The 25,272-nt window shown below is 41.8% G+C and overlaps 1 protein-coding gene across 2 annotated transcripts in view; it reads right to left on the bottom strand.

Moving 5' to 3' along the window:
- AGPAT5 (1-acylglycerol-3-phosphate O-acyltransferase 5) overlaps nt 1–23,319 on the bottom strand; it is a 69,665-nt gene extending 46,346 nt beyond the window's left edge. For both annotated transcript variants that reach the window (XM_082863934.1, XM_082863933.1), the window contains exon 1: nt 22,759–23,319. In XM_082863934.1, coding sequence (XP_082720060.1) covers nt 22,759–22,977 — 219 coding nt within the window. In that variant the 5' untranslated portion in view covers nt 22,978–23,319. The remainder of the gene's footprint in view (nt 1–22,758) is intronic.
- Between the last annotated feature and the right edge of the window lie 1,953 nt (nt 23,320–25,272).

Below are 25,272 nucleotides of genomic sequence, written 5' to 3' on the forward strand. Positions count from 1 at the left end.
ATTCACAATGGAAGGCTGTGGTTTAACGGATTCAATCTGAATACCACTCTTTGGAGACCTGTCTGCCCCCAGGCTGAAGACAGAACTTGAACCACTAGGAGACTCTCCCTTTTCTTGCTCTGAGCTTCATTTAGAGACTACAGCCCTTTCAGGTAAATGGCATACAAGCTATTAAAAGGCATTTTTTTTAGTTTCATTGTGGTAATCATTTCATAATGCATACGTATATCAAAACATCACATTGAACACCTAAATATGTATAATTTTATATTTTTGAAAAATAAACCAAAAATTTAAACAATGGGTGAGCTCCCAGGCCGATCCCCTGCCCTCCAAAGTGCCCTCCAGGCTGCGTGGGTCCTGGGGGCACAGGATGGAGGCCGGGCAGATCAGGAGAGGCAGGTGGAAGGGGCCCCCCCAGACCGCAGGAGCCGGAGAGGAGAGGAGGGTGTTTGCCCCGCCCACTGGAGCCCAGAAAGCCTGCTGGGCTCCCAGGTGAGATCCCCTGCCCTCTGAGACCAGGGATGGGGGGCACGCCTGGGCCCCTTTGTTCCTTGAGCTCAAGCCCCACTGCCCACAGCCCCCAGGGCCTTTTCCAGCCCTGTGGGTCCTGAGCATTGACCCCGCCCACCACCCAAAGCTTGCCCCTGCTTAGGCCCCGCCCTCCACAGCCAAGGCCTCCCCCCGCCCCCTTTTTTTCTTTTCCCTCCTCCTCTTTTTTACTATTGTGGTACTAATGTACCTTCCGGTTGTCGATTCAGCTATATTTTTATTTTTATATTCTTCCTAACATACCTGTTAGTTTCCTAGTCTAATTTTATTTTTTACTTTGCTATTTTTTTATTGTTTTTTTTGTTTTTTGGGTTTTTTTGCTGCCTCAGATGCCTTGCGGGATCTTGGTTCACGAGCCCCTTGTCGGACCAGAGCTCCTGCAGTGGGAGCTCCGAGTCTGAACCACTGGACTAACAGAGAACCTCAGACGCCAGGGAATATTCATCAGAGTGAGGTCTCATGGAGGTCCTCATCTCAGCACCAAGACCCAGCCCTACCCAACAGCCTACAAACCCCAGTGTAGGAAACCTCAGGCCAAACAACCAGTAAGACAGGAACACAGCCCCACTCATTAAAAAAAAAAAAGAGAGAGATGGCAAAAAAAATATGTCACAGATGAAGGAGCAGGGTAAAAACCTACAAGACCAAATAAAGGAAGAGGAAATAGGCAATCTACATGAAAAAGAATTCAGAGTAATGATAGTAAAGATGATCCAGAATCTCAGAAATAGAATGGAGGCATGGATTGAGAAAATATAAGAAATGTTTATCAAAGATCTAGAAGAACTAAAGAACAAAAAAACAGATATGAAGAACACAATAACTGAAATGAAAAATACACTAGAAAGAATCAGTAACAGAATAACTGAAACAGAAGACAAATAAGCGAGCTGGAAGACAGAATGGTGGAAATAACTGCCGAGGAGCAGAATAAAGAAAAAAGAATGAAAAGAATTGAGGACAGTCTCAGAGACCCATGGGACAACACTAAATGTGCCAACATTCGAATTATAGGGGTCCCAGAAGAAGAAGAGAAAAAGAAAGGATCTGAGAAAATATTTGAAGACATTATAGTTGAAAACGTCCCTAACGTGGGAAAGGAAATAGTCACCCAAGGCCAGGAAGCACAGAGAGTCCCATACAGGATAAACCCTAGGAAAAACACACCAAGACACATATTAATCAAAATAACAAAAATTAAATTCCAAGAAAAAATATTAAAAGCAGCAAGGGAAAGACAAAAAATACCATACAAAGGAATCCCCATAAGGTTATCAGCTGATTTTTCAGTGGAAACTCTGCAGGCCAGAAGGGAGTGGCAGGATACACTTAAGGTGATGAAAGAGAAAAACCTACAACCAAGATTACTCTACCCAGCAAGGATCTCATTCATACTCGATGGAGGAGTCAAAAGCTTTTCAGACAAGCAAAAACTAAGAGAATTCAGCACCACCAAACCAGCTTTACAAGAAATGCTAAAGAAACTTCTCTAAGCCGGGAAACACAAGAGAAGAAAAAGACCCACAAAAACAAACCCAAAACAACTAAGAAAATGGTAATAGGAATACACATATTGATAATAACCTTGAATGTAAATGGACTAAATACCCCAACCAAAAGACACAGACTGGCTGAATGGTTACAAAAACAAGACCCATCTATATGCTGTGTACAAGAGACCCACTTCAGACCTAGGGACACATACAGACTGAAAGTGAGGGGATGGAAAAAGATATTCCATGCAAATGGAAATCAAAAGAAAACTGGAATAGCAATAGTCATATCAGATAAAACAGACTTTAAAATAAAGACTGTTACAAGAGGTAAGGAGGGACACTATATAATGATCAAAGGATCAACCCAAGAAGAAGATATAACAATTATAAATGTTTATGCACCCAACATAGGAGCACCTCAATACATAAGGCGAATGCTAACAATCATGAAAGAAGAAATCGACAGTAACACAATAATAGTAGGGGACTTTAACACCCCACTTACACCAACGGACAGATCATACAAACAGAAAATAAATAAAGAAACACAAGCTTTAAATGACACAATAGACCAGATAGATCTAATTGATATTTATAGAACATTCCACCCAAAAGTGGCAGAATACACTTTCTTCTCAAGTGCACATGGAACATTCTCCAGGATAGATCACATCCTGGGTCATAAATCAAGCCTTAGAAAATTTAAGAAAATTGAAATCATATCAAGCATCTTTTCTGACCACAATGCTATGAAACTGGAAATCAGTTTACAGGAAAAAAACTGTAAAAAACCACAAATACATGGAGGCTAAACAGTGCGCTACTAAATAACCAAGAGATCACTGAAGAAATCAAAGAAGAAATTAAAAAATACATAGAAACAAATGACAATGAAACCACGACAACCCAAAACTGATGGGACACAGCAAAAGCAGTTCTAACAGGGAAGTTTATAGCAATACAATCTCACCTCAAGAAACAAGAAAAGTCTCAAAGAAACAATCTAACCCTACATTTAAAACAACTAGAGGGGACTTCCGGGAAGATGGCGGAAGAGTAAGACGCGGAGATCACCTTCCTCCCCACAGATACACCAGAAATACATCTACGCGTGGAACAACTCCTACGGAGCACCTATTGAACGCTGGCAGAAGACCTCAGACCTCCCAAAAGGCAAGGAACCCCCCACGTACCTGGTTAGGGCAAAAGAAAAAACTAAACAGAGACAAAAGGATAGGGACGGGTCCTGCACCAGCGGGAAAGAGCTGTGAAGGAGGAAAAGTGTCCACACACTAGGAAGCCCCTTCGCGGGTGGAGACTTCGGGAGGCGGAGTGGGGAGCTTGGGAGCCGCGGAGGAGAGCACAGCAACAGGGGTGCGGAGGGCAAAGCGGACAGATTCCAGCGCAGAGGATCGGGCCGACCGGCACTCACCAGCCGAGAGGCTTGTCTGCTCCCCCGCCGGGGCGGGCGGGACTGGGAGCTGAGGCTCCAGCTTTTGTCGGAGCGCCGGGAGAGGACTGAGGTTGGCGGCGTGAACACAGCCTGCAGGGCGTTGGTGCGCCGCGGCTGGCCGGAGAGAGTCCGGGGAGGGGTCTGGACCTGACGAAGAGGCAAGAGACTTTTACGTCCCTCTTTGTTTCCTGGTGCACGAGGAGAGGGGATTAAGAACGCTGCTTGAGAGAGCTCCGGGGACGGGCGCGAGCCGCGGCTAAAAGTGCGGAGCCCAGAGACAGACATGAGACGCTAAGGCCGCTGCTGCCGCCACAGGAGGCCTGTGTGCGAACACAGGTCACTAGCCACACGCCCTTCCGGGGAGCCTGTGCAGCCCGCCACTGCCAGGGTCCCAGGATCCAGGGACAACTCCCCCGGGAGAACGCACTGCGCGCCTCAGGCTGCAACGTCATGCCGGCCTCTGCCGCGGCAGGCCCGCCCCGCACTCCGTGCCCCTCCCTCCCCCCCGGCCTGAGTGAGCCGGAGCCCCCGAGTCAGCGGCTCCTTTAACCCCGTCCTGTCTGAGCAAAGAACAGACGCCCTCCGGCGACCTACACGCACAGGCGGGGCCAAATCCAAAGCTGAGCCCCTGGGAACTGTGAGAACAAAGAAGAGAAAGGGAAATCTCTCCCAGCAGCCTGAGGAGCAGCGGATTAAAGCTCCACAATCAACTTGATGTACCTGCATCTGTGGAATACCTGAATAGACAACGAATCATCCCAAATTAAGGAGCCCTGTGGATGAAAGGCTCTTGGTGCTGCAGCCAGGAGTCAGTGCTGTGCCTCTGAGGTGGGAGAGCCAACTTCAGGACACTGGTCCACAAGAGGCCTCCCAGCTGCACATAATATCAAACAGCAAAAATCTCCGAGAGATCTCCATCTCAAGGCCAGCACCCAGCTTCACTCAACGACCAGCAAGCTACAGTGCTGGACATCCTATGCCAAACAACTACCAAGACAGGAACACAACCCCACCCATTAGCAGAGAGGCTGCCCAAAATCATAATAAGTCTACAGACACCCCAAAACACACCACCAGACGTGGACCTGCCCACCAGAAAGACAAGATCCAGCCTCATCCACCAGAACACAGGCACTAGTACCCTCCACCAGGAAGCCTACACAACCCACTGAACCAACCTTAGCCACTGGGGACAGACACAAAAAACAACAGGAACTACGAACCTTCAGCCTGCAAAAAAGGAGACCCCAAACACAGTAAGATAAGCAAAATGAAAAGACAGAAAAACACACAGCAGATGAAGGAGCAAGATAAAAACCCACCAGACCTAACAAATGAAGAGGAAATAGGCAGTCTACCTGAAAAAGAATTCAGAATAATGATAGTAAGGTTGATCCGAAATCTTGGAGATAGAATGGACAATAGAATGGACAAAATGCAAGAATCAGTTAACAAGGACCTAGAAGAACTAAAGATGAAACAAGCAACGATGAACAACACAATAAATGAAATTAAAAGTACTCTAGATGGGATCAATAGCAGAATAACTGAGGCAGAAGAACGGATAAGTGACCTGGAAGATAAAATAGTGGAAATAACTACTGCAGAGCAGAATAAAGAAAAAAGAATGAAAAGAACTGAGGACAGTCTCAGAGACCTCTGGGACAACATTAAACGCACTAACATTCGAATTATAGGGGTTCCAGAAAGAGAAGAGAAAAAGAAAGGGACTGAGAAAATATTTGAAGAGATTATAGTTGAAAACTTCCCTAATATGGGAAAGGAAATAGTTAATCAAGTCCAGGAAGCACAGAGAGTCCCATACAGGATAAATCCAAGGAGAAATACGCCAAGACACATATTAATCAAACTGTCAAAAATTAAATACAAAGAAAGCATATTAAAAGCAGCAAGGGAAAAACAACAAATAACACATAAGGGAATCCCCATAAGGTTAACAGCTGATCTTTCAGCAGAAACTCTGCAAGCCAGAAGGGAGTGGCAGGACATATTGAAAGTGTTGAAGGAGAAAAACCTGCAACCAAGATTACTCTACCCAGCAAGGATCTCATTCAGATTTGATGGAGAAATTAAAACCTTTACAGACAAGCAAAAGCTGAGAGAGTTCAGCACCACCAAACCAGCTCTACAACAACTGCTAAAGGAACTTCTCTAGGCAAGAAACACAAAAGAAGGAAAAGACCTACAATAACAAACCCAAAACAGTTAAGAAAATGGGAATGGGAACACACACATCGATAATTACCTTAAATGTAAATGGACTAAATGCTCCCACCAAAAGACACAGATTGGCTGAATGGATACAAAAACAAGACCCATATATTTGCTGTCTACAACAGACCCACTTCAGACCTAGAGACACATACAGACTGAAAGTAAGGGGATGGAAAAAGGTATTTCATGCAAATGGAAACCAAAAGAAAGCTGGAGTAGCAATTCTCATATCAGACAAAATAGACTTTAAAACAAAGACTATTAGAAGAGACAAAGAAGGACACTACATAATGATCAAGGGATCGATCCAAGAGGAAGATATAACAATTGTAAATATTTATGCACCCAACATAGGTGCACCTCAATACATAAGGCAAATACTGACAACCATAAAAGGGGAAATCAACAGTAACACATTCATAGTAGGGGACTTTAACACCCCACTTTCACCAATGGACAGATCATCCAAAATGAAAATAAATAAGGAAACACAAGCTTTAAATGATACATTAAACGAGATGGAGTTAATTGATATTTATAGGACATTCCATCCAAAAACAACAGAATACACATTTTTCTCAAGTGCTCATGGAACATTTTCCAGGATAGATCATATCTTGGGTCACAAATCAAGCCTGGGTAAATTTAAGAAAATTGAAATTGTATCAAGTATCTTTTCCGACCACAACGCTATGAGACTCGATATCAATTACAGGAGAAGATCTGTAAAAAATACAAACACATGGAGGCTAAACAATACACTACTTAATAACGAAGTGATCACTGAAGAAATCAAAGAGGAAATCAAAAAATACCTAGAAACAAATGACAATGGAGACACGACGACTCAAAATCTATGGGATGCAGCAAAAGCAGTTCTAAGAGGGAAGTTTATAGCAATACAATCTTACCTTAAGAAACAGGAAACATCTCGAATAAACAACCTAACCTTGCACCTAAAGCAATTAGAGAAAGAAGAACAAAAAAACCCCAAAGTTAGCAGGAGGAAAGAAATCATAAATATCAGATCAGAAATAAATGAAAAAGAAATGAAGGAAACGATAGCAAAGATCAATAAAACTAAAAGCTGGTTCTTTGAAAGGATAAACAAAATTGATAAACCATTAGCCAGACTCATCAAGAAAAAAAGGGAGAAGACTCAAATCAATAGAATTAGAAATGAAAAAGGAGAAGTAACAACTGACACTGCAGAAATACAAAAGATCATGAGAGACTACTACAAGCAACTCTATGCCAATAAAATGGACAACCTGGAAGAAATGGACAAATTCTTAGAAAGGCACAACCTGCCAAGACTGAATCAGGAAGAAATAGAAAATATGAACAGACCAATCACAAGCACTGAAATTGAAACTGTGATTAAAAATCTTCCAACAAGCAAAAGCCCAGGACCAGATGGCTTCACAGGCGAATTCTATCAAACATTTAGAGAAGAGCTATCACCTATCCTTCTCAGACTCTTCCAAAATATAGCAGAGGGAGGAACACTCCCCAACTCATTCTACGAGGCCACCATCACCCTGATACCAAAACCAGACAAGGATGTCACAAAGAAAGAAAACTACAGGCCAATATCACTGATGAACATAGATGCAAAGATCCTCAACAAAATACTAGCAAACAGAATCCAACAGCACATTAAACGGGTCATACACCATGATCAAGTGGGGTTTATTCCAGGAATGCAAGGATTCTTCAATATACGCAAATTAATCAACGTGATACACCATATTAACAAATTGAAGGAGAAAAACGATATGATCATCTCAATAGATGCAGAGAAAGCTTTTGACAAAATTCAACACCCATTTATGATAAAAACCCTGCAGAAAGTAGGCATAGAGGGAACTTTCCTCAACATAATAAAGGCCATATATGACAAACCCACAGCCAACATCGTCCTCAATGGTGAAAAACTGAAAGCATTTCCACTAAGATCAGGAACAAGACAAGGTTGCCCACTCTCACCACTCTTATTCAACATAGTTTTGGAAGTTTTAGCCACAGCAATCAGAGAAGAAAAGGAAATAAAAGGAATCCAAATCGGAAAAGAAGAAGTAAAGCTGTCACTGTTTGCAGATGACATGATACTATACATAGAGAATCCTAAAGATGCTACCAGAAAACTACTAGAGCTAATCAATGAATTTGGTAAAGTAGCAGGATACAAAATTAATGCACAGAAATCTCTGGCATTCCTATACACTAAGGATGAAAAATCTGAAAGTGAAATCAAGAAAACACTCCCATTTACCATTGCAACAAAAAGAATAAAATACCTAGGAATAAACCTACCTAAGGAGACAAAAGACCTGTATGCAGAAAATTATAAGACACTGATGAAAGAAATTAAAGATGATACAAATAGATGGAGAGATATACCATGTTCTTGGATTGGAAGAATCAACATTGTGAAAATGACTCTACTACCCAAAGCAATCTACAGATTCAATGCAATCCCTATGAAACTACCACTGGCATTTTTCACAGAACTAGAACAAAAAATCTCACAATTTGTATGGAAACACAAAAGACCCCGAATAGCCAAAGCAATCTTGAGAACGAAAAATGGAGCTGGAGGAATCAGGCTTCCTGACTTCAGACTATACTACAAAGCTACAGTAATCAAGACAGTATGGTACTGGCACAAAAACAGAAATATAGATCAATGGAACAGGATAGAAAGCCCAGAGATAAACCCACGCACATATGGTCACCTTATCTTTGACAAAGGAGGCAGAAATGTACAGTGGAGAAAGGACAGCCTATTCAATAAGTGGTGCTGGGAAAACTGGACAGCTACATGTAAAAGTATGAGATTAGATCACTCCCTAACACCATACACAAAAATAAGCTCAAAATGGATTAAAGACCTAAATGTAAGGCCAGAAACTATCAAACTCTTAGAGGAAAACATAGGCAGAACACTCTATGACATAAATCACAGCAAGGTCCTTTTTGACACACCTCCTAGAGAAATGGAAATAAAAACAAAAGTAAACAAATGGGACCTAATGAAACTTAAAAGCTTTTGCACAGCAAAGGAAACCATAAAGAAGACCAAAAGACAACCCTCAGAATGGGAGAAAATATTTGCAAATGAAGCAACTGACAAAGGATTAATCTCCAAAATTTATAAGCAGCTCATGCAGCTTAATAACAAAAAACCAAACAACCCAATCCAAAAATGGGCAGAAGACCTAAATAGACATTTCTCCAAAGAAGATATACAGAGTGCCAACAAACACATGAAAGAATGCTCAACATCACTAATCATGAGAGAAATGCAAATCAAAACTACAATGAGATATCATCTCACACCAGTCAGAATGGCCATCATCAAAAAATCTAGAAACAATAAATGCTGGAGAGGGTGTGGAGAAAAGGGAACCCTCTTACACTGTTGGTGGGAATGTAAATTGATACAGCCACTGTGGAGAACAGTATGGAGATTCCTTAAAAAGCTACAAATAGAACTACCATATGACCCAGCAATCCCACTACTGGGCATATACCCTGAGAAAACCATAATTCAAAAAGAGTCATGTACCAAAATGTTCATTGCAGCTCTATTTACAATAGCCCAGAGATGGAAACAACCTAAGTGTCCATCGTCGGATGAATGGATAAAGAAGATGTGGCACATATATACAATGGAATATTACTCAGCCATAAAAAGAGACGAAATTGAGCTATTTGTAATGAGGTGGATAGACCTAGAGTCTGTCATACAGAGTGAAGTAAGTCAGAAAGAGAGAGACAAATAGCATATGCTAACACATATATATGGAATTTAAGAAAAAAAAAATGTCATGAAAAACCTACGGGTGAAACAGGAATAAAGACACAGACTTACTAGAGAATCGACTTGAGGCTATGGGGAGGGGGAAGGGTAAACGGTGACAAAGCGATAAAGAGGCATGGACATATATACACTACCAAACGTAAGGTAGATAGCTAGTGGGAAGCAGCCGCATAGCACAGGGAGATCAGCTCGATGCTTTGTGACCGCCTGGAGGGGTGGGATAGGGAGGGTGGGAGGGAGGGAGATGCAAGCGGGAAGAGATATGGGAACATATGTATATATAGAACTGATTCATTTTGTTGTGAAGCTGAAACTAACATACCATTGTAAAGCAAATTATACTCCAATAAAGATGTTTAAAAAAAAAAAAACAACTAGAAAAAGAAGAACAAAGAAAACCCAAAGTCAGTAGAAGGAAAGAAATCATAAAGATCAGAGCAGAAATAAATGAAATAGAAATGAAGAAAACAATAGCAAAGATCAATAAAAGCTGGTTATTTGAGAAGATAAAGCCAGACTCATCAAGAAAAAAGGGAGACGATGCAAATCAATCAAATTAGAAATGAAAACGGAGAAATCACACTTGACACTGCAGAAATACAAAGGATTATACGAGACTGCTACAAACAACTATATACCAATAAAATGGACAACCATGAAGAAATGCACAAATTCTTGGAAAGGCACAACTTTCCAAGACTGAACCAGGAAGAATTAGAAAATATAAACAGACCTATCACAAGTAATGAAATTCAAACCATAATTAAAAATCTTCCAACAAACAGAAGTCCAGGACCAGATGGCTTCACAGGTGAATTCTATCAAACACTTAGAGAAGAGCTAACACCTATCCTTCTCAAACTCTCCCAAAAAATTGCAAAGGGAGAAACACTCCCAAATTCATTCTACGAAGCCACCATCACCCTGCTACCAAAACCAGAAAAAGATATCACAAAAAAAGAAAATTATAGACCAATATCACTGATGAACATAGATGCAAAAATCCTGAACAAAATACTAGCAAACAGAATCCAACAGCACACTGTAAGGATCATACACCATGATCAAGTGTGATTTATCCCAGGGATGCAAGGATTCTTCAATATATGCAAATCAATCAATGTGATACACCATATTAACAAATCAAGGAATAAAAACCATATGATCATCTCAATAAATGCAGAAAAAACTTCTGACAAAATTCAACACCCATTTATGAAACAAACTCTCCAGAAAATGGGCATAGACGGAACCTACCTCAACATAATAAAGGCCATATATGACAAACCCACAGGAAGCATCATACTCAATGGTGAAAAACTGAAAGCATTTCCACTAAGATCAGGAACATGACAAGGATGTCCACTCTCACCACTCTTATTCAACATAGTTTTGGAAGTCCTAACCACAGCAATCAGAGAAGAAAAAGAAATAAAAGGAATACAAATTGGAAAAGAAGAAGTAAAACTCTACTGTTTGCCTATGACATGATACTATACATAGAGAATCCTAAAGATACCACCAGAAAACTACTAGAACTAATCAATGAATTTGGTAAGGCTGCAGGATACAAAATTAATGCACAGAAATCTCTAGCATTCCTATACACCAACAACGAAAAATCAGAAGGAGAAATTAAGGAAACACTCCCATTTACCACTGCAACAAAAAGAATAAAATACCTAGGAATAAACCTGCCTAAGGAGGTGAAAGACTTGTACTCAGAAAACTATAAAACACTGATGAAAGAAATCAAAGATGACATAAACAGATGGAAAAATTTATCATGCTCTTGGATTGGAAGAATCAATATCGTGAAAATGACTATACTAACCAAAGCAATATACAGGTTCAATGCAATCCCCATCAAACTATCAATGGCATTCTTCACAGAATTAGAACAAAAAATTTAACAATTCGTATGGAAACACAAAGACCCCGAATAGCCAAAACAATTTTGAGAAAGAAAAAGGGAGCTAGAGGAATCAGGTTCCCCAGCTTCAAACTATACCAGAAAGCTACAGCAATCAAGACAGTACAGTACTAGCACAAAAACAGAAATACAGATCAGTGGTACAGGATAGAATGGCCAGAGATAAACCCACACACATATGGGCACCTAATTTACGACAAAGAAGGCAAGAACATACAGTGGAGAAAAGACAGCCTCTTCAATAAGTGGTGCTGGGAAAACTGGACAGCTACATGTCAAAGAATGAAATTAGAACACTACCTAACACCATACACAAACGTAAACTCCAAATGGATTAAAAACTTAAATGTAAGACCAGACACTATAAAACTTTTAGAGGAAAACACTCTATGACATAAACCACAGCAAGATCTTCTTTGACCCACCTCCTAGAGTAGGAAATAAAAACAAAAATAAACAAATGGGACTTAATTAAACTTAAAAGCTCTTGTACAGCAAAGGAAACCATAAACAAGACAAAAAGACAACCTTCAGAATGAGAGAAAACATTTGCAAATGAAACAACAAAGGATTAATCTCCAAAATATACAAACAGCTCATGGAGCTCAATATCAAAAAAACAAACAATCCAGTTAAAAAATGGGCGGAAGATCAACATCACTAATTATTAGAGAAATGCAAGTCAAAACTGCAATGAGGTATCACCTCACACCAGTCAGAATGGCCACTGTCAAAAAATCTAGAAACAATAAATGACGGAAAGGGTGTGGTGAAAAGGGAACCCTCCTGCGCTGTTGGTGGGAATGTAAACTGATACAGCCACTATGGAGAACAGTATGGAGGTTCCTTAAAAAACTAAAAATAGAACTACCATATGACCCAGCAATCCCACCCCTGGGCATATACCCAGAGAAAACCATAGTTCAAAAAGACACATGCACCTCAATGTTCACTGCAGCAGTATTTACAATAGCCTGGACATGGAACCAACCTAAGTGTCCATTGACAGATGAATGGATACAGAAGATGTGGCACATATATACAATGGAATATTACTCAGCCATAAAAAGAAACGAAATTGAGTTATTTGTAGTGAGGTGGATGGACCTAGAGTCTGTCATACAGAGTGAAGTAAGTCAGAAAGAGAAAACAAATACCATATGCTAACACATATATATGGAATCTAAAAAAAGACGGTATTGATGAACCTAGTTGCAGGGCAGGAATAAAGAGGTAGACATAGAGAATGGACTTGAGGACACGGGGAGGGAGGGCGAAGCTGGGGAGAAGCGAGAGTAGCATGGACATATATACACTACCGAGTGTAAAATAGTTGGCTGGTGGGAAGCAGCAGCATAGCTCAGGGAGATCAGCTCGGTGCTTTGTGATGACCTACGCGGGTGGGAAACGGAGAATGGGAGGGAGGCTCAAGAGGGAGGGGATATGGGGACATGTGTGTGCATATGGCTGATTCGCTTTGTTGTGCAACAGAAACCAACACAGTACTGTGAAGCAATTATACTCCAATAAAGATCTATTTTTAAAAAAATTTAAATAATGGGCATGTCTCACAAGATTTACAGTGTCAATCATACAGAAAACAGCACTGCAAACTTTATCTCCTATAAAACCCAATATATCCCACTTTAAAATAAAACAAGCATGTTGAGGGTGAAAAGGAAACCACAAAAATAAGCACAGTCATCTAATGTCATGACAAACAATTCCCAACAGTGAATATAGTCAGTACATGCATTGCCACCAGAACAACGTCTGGCCGCTATCTGGTCCAGCTCTCTGATTTCACGCTTTAGCAGGCTGAGGCACAGAACCCCCAAGTTGCCTTGTTCAGTGACCCATGCTCAGTTAATGGGCACCACCAGTTTAAGATGCCATACCTCCACTACTTGGGCTTAGTCCATATACTATATACCAAGCTGGCCTTAAAATGCCACAGTTTTTCACTTTGTTTACAGACACAAACATGAACTGAAAAGCTTTGCAGGAAAGCCATCTCTGCAATCCCTGTAAAACTCACTAATTTTCCCCATCCCTAAATGGCTTCCAAACAATCGACATTTTCTATATTTAGCTTATCTCAGTAACAAAGTTAAACATGCCCAGTGTTTAAAAATAGATCTTCAGTGGTTATCTAGAGAAAGTAAGATAAGTAATGAATTCTGGTGGGCAAAACAGATGGGCGAAATGTGAAAGGAACAAAATCTTAATTCCTAGCCATTGAAGGGAAAATAATAAATACATAGTTCATACTTATTAACGTTTATTTTTCAGTATGCATCTCACTGAAATAAAAGCTATTTCCAATTAAGATGCAAAAGAAGACGGTAAGCCTCTGACATAACATAATTTAGGATCTCAAAGTAGATATTTGGATGGATTGCCTCTTAAGTTGTTTCTTTTTTATTTGTCATTATCACTTGTTTGGAATTCAACAGAAATAAAAAGTTACAAAGAATAGCCCTTCATATTTAAACATTTACAAGCTCTAAAAGCAAAGTAAATGAAATGATGAACTGTAAATCTTATTGCAATAGACGCAAATTATTAAGTACTTCAAATAAATGTGGATTATCCAAAGAAAGGAATGCATGGTTACAATGTTTATGTTCCACATATATGCAGTTTTTAAGGCCCTTCACTTAATTTATTTCCGAGGCTTCAATGAAAAAGCATTTCACTCCAACTTAAAATTATCAAACTTCTTCTGTTCATTGAAGTGAAAAGGTTATTTGCTTTTAAATTTACTAACATGGAGGGCAAGTAAAAGTTTTCATTTAAGAGTACAGATTCTCAAAATACTTAATAAGACAGTTACTACTATCTTACTAACAAGTATATAATTAATAAGATAACTGTAGTGTTTTCCGAATTTAAAATTTAATAATAACTTACAAAATGCCCCTACAAATAAATTCTTAAACGACTCTCTGATTACCTAAAAGCCCCCTGTGCTCTCTCATTGTAGTCATCTTAGATCAGCTTTTCCGCTTGTTTACCTCCTCACGAAGCCCCCCTGCCTTCTAACCCAGACCTCAGAATTAATCTCTCCCCCTTTTGCATTACAACGAACCCGGTCACGCTGTGCATCTTTATTTCCAACTCACATCACATCCCCCTCAAGGCCCAAAGGCTCCTCAGGGGCAAGGACTGCATCCTTGTTCGACCCAGAGCCCAGCACTCAAATGCTTTTCAACAGATGTTCACTGAATCAAGAAGCTGCACATTTATTTTTCACAAGTGGATAAGCTAAACCTCATTTTCAACAGTAAAGAGGCGGGGAATAAACAAATACTTTAAATGCACCAGTGACGTTTTAAAGGCACCATTCTGTGAATCTTCTAGTACATGTATTTCAAATTACAATCACTTTCTGGCAGGTAATTTGTTCCTTCGAACAAGCCATGTGAAAAACACGGCTTTTTGGTTCTTCCTCATTCTCTAAGTAATTTTAAGTCATCATAATTGTTCAAGTTGGGGGTCCTCCATTTTTAAAACACTCATGTAAAGTCCCTCTAGAGAAAAATAACAATGTTCTCTCTTCATTTTATTAATTCAGTAAAAATGCTCTTTGAATGATTATCTTCATTGCGACTGACACACTAGTTACAATGCTGCTTTAGTCAAACAAGCTTGTTTATCTTGGACACAGCGCCTTTCAGAAGCCTTGGATTTAAATGTGGACACTCTCCTCTCGCGTGGCTGGCATCTTCGCCTTGTGTTTAATTTGCTCCCATGAGTTGATAGGCTCCCTCTTTTGTGTCCTGAGAGAGGTGGTAAAGTGGGCGCTGAAGTAACCGCGTGTCTAACACGGTGGACTGTCTAGCCAACACCGCCTTGGGCACATAAGGTACAGCACTCTTCCTCTTCAAAAAAAGAAAAAAAATTGAGATATTATTTATCTCAATAATATTCATTTCCTTTCCACATGCACATTGAAATTTTTTAAAAAAAACTTCTTTCACTGTCCTTAGATACAGATGATGCTGTAGAAGGGGATCAGAACACGCCGCCCCAAAACATGCCACTTTGACATGAGGATTATTTTGAGCTGAGGGCAACTGAGAAGCAGCACACACAGCTCTCTGCCCTCCCCTTTTCCGCCTAAAGGAGGCCTAAACTTCACTTTGTAACAGTGACATCAAAAACACTCGTAAAGCTTTTCCTTCCTAGAGGACCTGGAAGATCAGAGACAGCACGGAGATGAGTCAGCAAGCCTTACTTAACAGTCCTCATCTACCATACATTTCCTAGGGACCTTCCCACAATGTACCAGCCCTAGGAGCCCAAACCCACCTTTCCTGCACCTAGCTGTGCCTCCACAGGTTACTGCCTTGAGCTGACTCTAACCGCCTCTTTTAGTTTCCCCTTCTTTTCTGAGAGGGGCCAGTAAAAACCCTAGCGTGTAAAATATTAAACTACACGTAAAGTATCAACGCCCGTTAAATCTGTGTGCCTCTTCTCCTGCGGATCTGGCCTTGTCAGTTTGATCTGCGGGCCCAGCTACAGACAGCTCTATCTCCTCTATGCACAGCACACCAGTCACTAAGGGCCCGGGCAGAAACCCTGGGTTTAAACTGAGCCTCGGACCTGAGCACTAGCCCATCCCCTCACCAACTACGTGAACTGCAGCAGAAGTCCCTAACCTCCCCATGCCTATTTTTCCTTACCTGTAGAGTGAATGTAATAATGGTAACTACTCACCACAGGTGTGGTGAGGTAAACAAGACCATGTAAGCTACCTGCCACAACTCCTGGATCATAGGAACTGTCCCCCAAAATGTTAGCTGTTGCTCTTATTATTATCCAACAAAGTCAGATTGTTTACTCAAAATCGTGTTAAATGATGAATGGATAGGAGAAACATCTATATAATTTCTCTTCCTTAAAAAAAGGTCTCTGATTACATACAAATGCAGCCATAAAGAAATGCAGCATAAATAAGTTTGCAGATATAATTTACACTCTATGACGTTTATAATTATTTGAAATGATTTTTAAATGTATTTCTGTGCCAATGAAATACATCATTTCAAGATCAAGTACAAGACTTCTACTGTAATACACACAAAACTATGGTCTTTTTCTGCCCAATTTGAAACCTTTCCCTGAATAGGAAAAGTATGACGCCCCTCCGAAACAATGTTAAAATATAAACATAGTCATTTGTCTAATAATCAGTACACAAAAATAATTATTATGCAACATTTAAATGGAACAAACTTCCTTTTATACATTCGTCATATCTGTCTCTCTGTATTGTCCTCATTTACAGGGCGTGTTTTTCCTGAGCATCTATGATGTCACTGAGCTCAGCAGTTTCACATATTATCTCATTTAGTCTTCACAAAATAACATGACAATAAGTATTCCATTTAAGAATGAGAATGCTGAGTTGAAAAGTTGATTTATTCAAGCTGACAGAGAATAGCAAAGAACTAGGAATTACACCCAGGTTTCTCACCCAAGATCCAAAAATCTTTTGACTACAACAAAATTATTATCTGCAAAAATTCCAAATAAAAAATGTCAAATGAGGCTTCCCATAAATTAGAAGCTTATGCAATTCTTTCACTTTGAACATTAACCACAAGGAGATAAGAAACTCGAGAAAAACTGACATAAAATACTTTCCTACAGAAAAATACAAATTAAGAATGAGAGCAAAGCAACACGTAAGCACACGAAGAGCTGGCATTCAGTGCATCGCATCTAACGTGGAAGAATCATTTCCTTATATTCACACACCTCCCTCAGTTAAGCAACCACTTGCATTCAGTTGTAGTACTCCTGTATTTCCTCAGCTCTTTGCTCATTTTGTCATTTCGTAACATCTCATTATACCTTCAGTTAAAAAAAAAAAAGGGTACTTCCCTGGTGGTGCAATGGTTAAGACTCAGCGCTCCCAATGCAGGGGGCCCAGGTTCGATCCCTGGCTAGGGAACTAGATCTCACATGCATGCCACAACTAAGGAGCCCATGTGCCGCAACTAAGGAGCCCGTGAGCCACAACTAAAGGAGCCCATGAGCCGCAACTAAGACCTGGCACAACCAAATAAATAAATAAATATATATTTTTTAAAAAACTGACCTCTTTCTAACTGCTAAACTGTGCGCTGAGCGTAGAGACTAATTTATCAATGGAAATGCTAGTGCCTCACATGTGGTTAGCACTTAACATAACTCCCCTTTCCAGGTACCACCCGCCTCATTTCTTTCTGCCTCCAACTATCACTTACACTTACACACACATACAGCCCTCTAAATCCCCATGCAACACTGCTTATTTGGGGTTTTCACTGCTAGACCATGCAAAGAAGCAGAGGAAACAAAGCTTACAGAATTGCTTACCTTTAAAACTTGCAAAAAGTACAAGTTTTTACTGACAAGTAAACAAAGCCTTCTCTGCATTGCTAGCTGTTCCAGAATCCCCTCTTTTATAAGGTCTCTGACCTTATTCTCAGTCTTACTTCTGTGGGTAGAGTGCATGTTTTCTCCCCCCATCTATTAAGTAAAGAAAGCAAATTGACTCAGTCCACCTGTTGACCCTGTTAGATCAAAACTTGTCAACTAGAGGGCCATTCAAGAGCCCCCATGCCTTAAAAGTGAGATTCTCATCCACATTTCCACAGAAACACAGACCACTGTTCCCTGCAGAGTGCTCTGCCCTTTTGTTAAAAGGGAACAATCAAGGCAAGTCACTCTCCACTTTATTGCCACCTCCGTGGGGCTACAATCTTGTAAAGGGGATAACATATATATTAAAATAAGCTAATGCTATGTTAATATGACATATAAGTGATCCTGACATGGAGATGGGGTGAGATCATGACAGATGAGGAAAAGCTGCCCGAGTTGGAAGGAAGTGTACAGAGGAGTCCAAAAGCACATTCTTGAGAATGCACTGGTAATTTAGGGGAGGGACTGGTGAGGAAGCAGTAGTTGGGCTACAGTGAAATCAGTGAATGGGAAAGCTGGCCAGGGAAGAATTCAGACAGCCTTGAATGCCATGCTTAGGAGTATTCATCTTCATTCAGTTATCAGTTGAGAACCTCTTTTCCCTTAACACACCATGCTACTCCTGCTTGAAGTAAAAACTCACAGAGGTTCATAACAATTGATATGGCTTCTTGAATAACCCAGCAGTCACATTCCCTTTGCAGCACAAAGCTAATAAACACAAAAACTCTACTTTCAGTATTATCCTCTACTGTAACTGTTTGCCAGTTACAGTAGAAGGCACTCCTAGAAGGCACACCTTGAGAGTGGGGCTGTTCTCTCAACAAATATAACCACACCACCTAGCAAAGCATCTTTGGAAAATGGACCCTGAAGCTAGACTGCCTTGGACTAAATCCTGGCTTGACCATTACAAGTCCGGGTGCCTTAGTTGTCTAATCTGTAAAATGGGAAAAATTGCACCTATCTGGTAAGGATGAGATGACTCACATAAGACAACAGTACCTGGCACACAGTCAGTGCTCACTAAATGCTAGGTGTGTTGCTAACACAATCCTCTCCTTTCCACTCCGTATCCAACTACAAAGCCCCATCAGCTACCTTAAAATACTTCTGGGATTTTTTCCATTCTCTCCGTGCCCACTCTTTCCACGACTCTGACCATAATCTCTCACCTGGATTACTACAATACTTCCCAAACTGGCCCTTTTCAGAGCTCAATGCATATGTTACTTGCTCAGGGACATTTCCCCAAACCCCCAACCTCTACCCACTAGGTTAACAAAGTCACAGAACACAGTGCATTTTAACTTTCTTCTTATATTTCATGTCCCACTAGAATGTGAGTTCCATGAGGGCAGGGACCTTGTCTATGTTTTCCTTCATTCCATCCCATATAGTCCAGCACAGGACCTGGAATTCAGGGCACACTCCAATATCAGATGAATGAATAAAGAGCGGGTTCTGAGACGTTACTACTTAGTTTTGGATCGTCTAACCACTAATATTAACCTCTGTTTAAAAAACCATAATGAGAAAATATCAAAGGAAAAATTAACTTATAATTCCATTTAAGAAGAGCCCACTCTCAGTGTATTCAGTTCTACAAAATTAGACAAATTTACGAAAGAGGGAAAGTAAATTGTGTATAGAGAGTCATATTTTCTTTTGCTTTCTGTAACAATGGCACAGAGGTGTTCCCATAGGTTATGGTATATTTGGTGTTACTATAAAACCCATCCAAGAAGTTAATTTAATGGAGAAGGAGTCTTCCCACAATTCATACATTTATATAAAAGCCCTTGGCAGAAATCCAAAGTTACACACCAAACTGTTGCAGGCCTAGGAAAGGTGTGTGTAGGTAAGGGGAACTTTAACTTTCTCAATATATTTTTGCAGTGTTTGAATATTTTATTGTACCTGTGACTCATAACAGAAAAATAAGGTATTTTAAAAAATCTTGCACAAATGCAAACTAAAATAACTGTCTTGCGCAGTCCAGGATTTATATTTATAGAAAGTATAGAAACAAGGTTCTAATTACATTTCTCTAAGAGTTTCTTATAAGTCTATTCCCTGGCCAGACTTAAATTGTGTTAGACTAGAATCACATTTGATTGAGAAATGTTTAATTTCCTCTTAAAGGTTTGTGTCATTCTACTTAAGCAAACCCAGAAGCACATCCAGATCTCCCTGGCTCTGTTACTCCCAGTTAAACTGTAGGAAGGTCTTTAAAGGTCTTAACATGAATGATAAATAAACAGAGAAAAAAAAATTAAGGACACAAGCAACAATTTATATTCTATCTAGAACTACTGATATTTGAGAAGAATCTGGGCAACATTTTAGCAGAAATGCAGAAAGAATCCAGACTTGGAAAAAAAAAGGTGTTGGACTTGTGAGGTCCCTTCTCTGATTCTAAATAAACATGTTTCATTCAAATACAACAGTTTAGCTGCTTTTTCAACAAGATACAAAATACAAATTTAATTCATTAAGAGTTTAGGACTATTTTTGAGGACACAGTGCTACCAAAAGAAAGAACTAGTTATAAATGGCCTCTAGACATGAAGGCCTTGAGGGTTTCTGAGGAAACTGAAACAATCTTTCAAGTAAATGTATAAATTATTAGAGAAGTTAAGGGTATTCTAACTGAACACAATATATATATAAAACGTTAAAATCTTAGACTTAAATTCTATGTTTTTCTTCCAGTGTTATTTGAACTAATTTATACTTGAAGCAGGTCAGCTGAAAAACTAAATTTATTTTATATCAAATTTTACTTTTGATTGTTATAATGTATCATGTTAGCATTTGGGGAAGTGGGGATTAGCAGACAGAGCCATTAGTGTAAAATATATTTTAAAGTACTGATTTCAGCAGGAAGAAAATGGTGACTAAAATATTTAGAGGGTGTTAATGACGAGGCATGTTGCATATGCCTAGAAATAAATATCACTAGATATTTTGGCCTGCAAATATCAATGATCAGTTTTTGGTGTATTCCAGTAGAAGGAGGGGAAAGAGCAACAAAAAAAATTTTTTTAATAAAGAAAAATGAATTCTGACATTTAGAAGATTATAACTGAATACTGGTTCTTCATGTATTTATAAAAGGATGTCTGATGGCCCTCAATTATAATTCAAAATTTTATTTCACGCAGGTTCCTTGATGAAGTTTGTTAGGAATCCTAGAACTGAGTGTCCGTTGATCATCATCAGATTAAACTTTTTAAAAACCATGTGCTGAGAACTCAAACAATAAATTGGAGGTCTATACGGAACAAATATAAGGTAAGATATACAATTTGAGAAATACTGTGAAATTTTACAGTCATTTTTTTAAAATAAGAAACTCGGTAAACACAAATTACTTCAATGGTATATGTTACATTGCATGGGACATATTATATGCTTTTTAACGAAAATTTTAAAACCCACCATAGGTAGAATTACTTTTCTAAGAGGTAAATGACTGTCGTATATTCTGATCCTGTATCCTAGCCCAGGCCAGTTGTCATATGATGTGAAATTGAATACTTATCATGATAAAACCATACATTTAGACAAACGTGGTGAGGTAAGAACAGAGTGGGGAAATGACTGGTCTGAATTAGTGAAAATTTTAAATGTGGCCCATTGAAAAAGTCAATTATCAGGAAACCAGTATCTGGAAAAGTGATCTTTCTTTCTTTCCTAGGAAACACTTATAGATACTGATTTAAACACAGTCCCTGGCTTCTAGTTCCCTTCCCCCAAACCTCCAACTGGGGCAAACGCATAGAGTCATCAGGAATCAACAGCAATGCAACTATAAATTCAAAATGGTAGCTGGTGGACAAAAGGCTGAAAGCAGCTGCTCTAGGGGGAGAAAAGAAAGACAAAAAGACAAAATAATGCCACCCCATTCACTCCAACCCATCCCCACCAAGAAAAGAAAAGAAGAGGACTAACTGAATATAAGGAAAACCAAGAATTAAGCTCTCTTTTTTTTTTTTCAAATTGGGGAACAGAAGGAAAACACAACTGTTATTCCTGTGTAAGAGACTTCAAATAATTAAATGGAGTTAAAAGGGCCTTCTACTTTTGTTTGTTTTACAAATTTAATCTACAAATCCAATCTCTACAGAGAAAGAAAATAACAGAAAGTAAGCAGACAAAAGATTAGCCACACATGTAAGCCTAGTCAAAGTTGGCAAGAATTTTATCTCCGGTAAGGCTTCTACAGTAACAAATGGATTAATTTCCTTGCCCAGCTTTCACTTGCACTGCGGAAGAATGCAAAACAAAGTTGTACTTCTCGCCCAAACAGTAACACCAATCTGTTTCAAGAAAAGGTGTCCGATTTTTAAAAGCGCACTGTTGAGTTCAACCATTACCATCTTCTTAGACCAAACGCCAGAAGCTGTCAACTGCTTGCCCTATTTAAACGTTCATCTGCACCTACTTCTCCCAGCAAGACAGGCAGTTGCAAGAGAGGGGGAGGGCGGGCGGTGGATCCTGCTTGGGGCCGCAGAGCAGCGTTACCGCAGCTACCTAGTAATCCTGGAGTACCCGCAAGGAAGCACCTGGCCAAACCCTAAGCGAGAACGTGAAACTGCCCCCACGGTGGGAGGACGGCGTAATGGCACGTGTTCCCGGGGCCGGATCTGCCCGCCACGGCGGGGCGAGCCTACACTACCTGGACGGACGCTGGGTGGGTGGCAGCTGGGGGATGCGCCTGCGACCCCCCCAGGGCCCCAGACGCAGGGAGGGGCTGCAGGTGCGGCGGGCGGGGCCTCACCTGCACGCCGGTGCAGTTCTCGAAAAAGAAGAGCACCATGCTCTGATAGATGCAGTAGAGCCGGTCGTCCACCGCCTGGTAGAAGCGCGAGGGCAGGAAGGCGGAGAGCAGCCGCCAGGCCCCCCAGGCCAGCACGTAGGTGGGAGCCGTGCCCAGGAGCACGGCGGCCGGCAGCACGCAGCACATCGAGTACATGTGGAGCACCAGGGACAGCAGCATCTTCCCGGCTCCGCACGAGGAAGGCTCCGCCGGCTCTTCCCCGCCCCGCCGCCGCCGGCCGCCCGGCGGCCTTCAGTCGGCGGCCAATCACCGGGCTGGGCCGGGCCCCGCCGCCGCCCCCTCACCTCGCCGGGCCGCCGGCCGCCCCTGAGACGCCCAGCCCGCGCCGGATCCGGCCTCCGCCCCCAGCCGCATGGGCCGCGTCGCCGCTGGACGGTGGGCGGGCTGGCGAATGAGGGGCCCGGCGCGCTGCTCCAGGCCACGGGGCAAGAGGAAGACGCGGCCCTCGGGGGGTCGAGAGCTCAGGATCACTCACACCCCATGACCCTCGCCCGTCACCCTATGCCCCTACCGGGGGCGGGGCTCCGCGCCAACAACACGACTCCTGATTGGCCGCCCGTTACCATAGTCCCCCTCCGCGGGCGGGGCTCAGCGGCAAGAACTCGTCTCCCGATTGGTCGAGTCGTGCTGACAGTCGACTCGCAACTGCCGCCCGGACGCGTGGACTGCCCGCTCTGGCTACTACGCATGCTCCAAAGCTTGCCCTCCCCCCCAGCCCCTCCCCAAAGGGAAGCGGCGACTTCCGGGCGGAGCGGGTTGAAGGTGGGTGTTGGCCGAGGAGGGGCCCGGGCGGCCTTGTGCCCCTTGGTCCGGCTCTGGGCGCAGATTGACTTGAGGGAACGCCCCACCTCCTGCTTGCACACCTGAGGGCCCCTGGACCCCGGGATGGACCCTTAAGCCGAGATGTCCCTTTCCGAGGGGCGCACCGGTGACCAGCGGTACCTCGCAGGTGCTGCAGACCTTGGCTTCGGGCGGCTAAGAGGACTCCTGCTGGCAACGGAGACTGGTCAGGCCTGCTGTGGGAAGGCCCGCAGTGACAGCAGTGCGATAAGCGCTGTCAGGGCGTCAGCCCTGGGTTATCGGGCCAGGCTCACCTTCCTCTCCACGGTGGCTCTCACCCCCTCCGCCTTCCTGGCTTCCTCCTCTTCTCCCAGCCGGGTGCACAGGGTCTCCTCTCCTGCCCTTCACTCGCCCACCTGCATGTTTCTGAGTCAGGCCCCTGCCTTCCCATCGCTACAAGTTTACGCACAGCTGGACAGCCTGTTTACAAGGTGCTTGACACACTGGTTTGTTCTATCAGGCCTTGTATCAAATTCACTCTTGCTTCACCTCCCCAGGCCTGGCGCTTTAACTTCTGATAGTTTATGATGAGCCTGTTTTTGAGTAGTTCTTGAAGGTACTTGAGTGCACATGTGGGATAAAGTACTAACATACTTTTGTGACCTTCACAAAAATCTGGGAAATCAGGGCAGCCGTTTTATTGATGTCAAAACAGACTCTGAGGCCTTCTGAATCCTTCTACTGCCCTTTGGCTACAGTGAGTGTGGTTTACTGTGTAATCCTTTCCAGGGATATTTGCACTTCAGAAGAATGCCGAATGATTTAAGTGGGAAAAAAAATTTTTTTTTTTTGCCTGAATGCAAGCCTGTGCGTAGCTTTATGCAGGAAGACATTTTAGCGGAAAATTCTAATCAGGGCCAGGACGGTGGCTGCTTGATTTGACTGTCTCTACATGATTGACATCATGTAACGTGATTGGTAAATGGTGACCTTGAGGGACAAGTCCAGGTGAATAGAGATTGCTCAAGGAACAATTATTTGGACAGGTATATTGCCACCAGGAAGCATTAAACACTCAAAAGATTTTCAACGCGGTTTCCCCTCTTTCTGTGGAAAGTAATGCCCTGTGAGAGCTAGACTCATTCCGGAGGGAAAAAGTCGGGTATGGATACTGTGCACAACCAATGCTAATCACGCTTCCTTTAACTAACTGAGACCAGACATCCCTACAATTAGGAAAATGTATGAAGAGATAACGCTGGTTCAGTGTTAATGTTACAGTCTGTACACATGCAGTCAGTAAATGTTGTGATGTGTAAGTATGTTACTTCCTGTGAATTACCCCCATATTACTGTTAGTCACCTGGTTGTAGAGTTTTGTGCCAGGTTCTGACATGGGGACACTGAGAACGTGAGCCTCTCTCGTCTCCTGTTTATATCCAAACCCAGCCCGACACACTCACTTATCCCCCGTGCTCTTCAGCCTCCTCTCTCCCTGCTGGTCACAGATTTACCCTCCTTTCTGCCTTCCCCTCTCTCAAGCTGTACTCAGCGTGCACCCTCTGCCTCTACTTCCTTACGGTGTACATTTTTTAACCCCTTGCAGTCTGACTTCCTTTTCCACCACTCTACTGAAACGGTTCCTTGTAAAGAGCGCGTCTAACCCAGCCTGCA

This window comes from Leucopleurus acutus (genome assembly GCF_964270905.1).
Source record: "Leucopleurus acutus genome assembly, chromosome: 21".
Taxonomy (NCBI): Eukaryota; Metazoa; Chordata; class Mammalia; order Artiodactyla; family Delphinidae; genus Leucopleurus; species Leucopleurus acutus.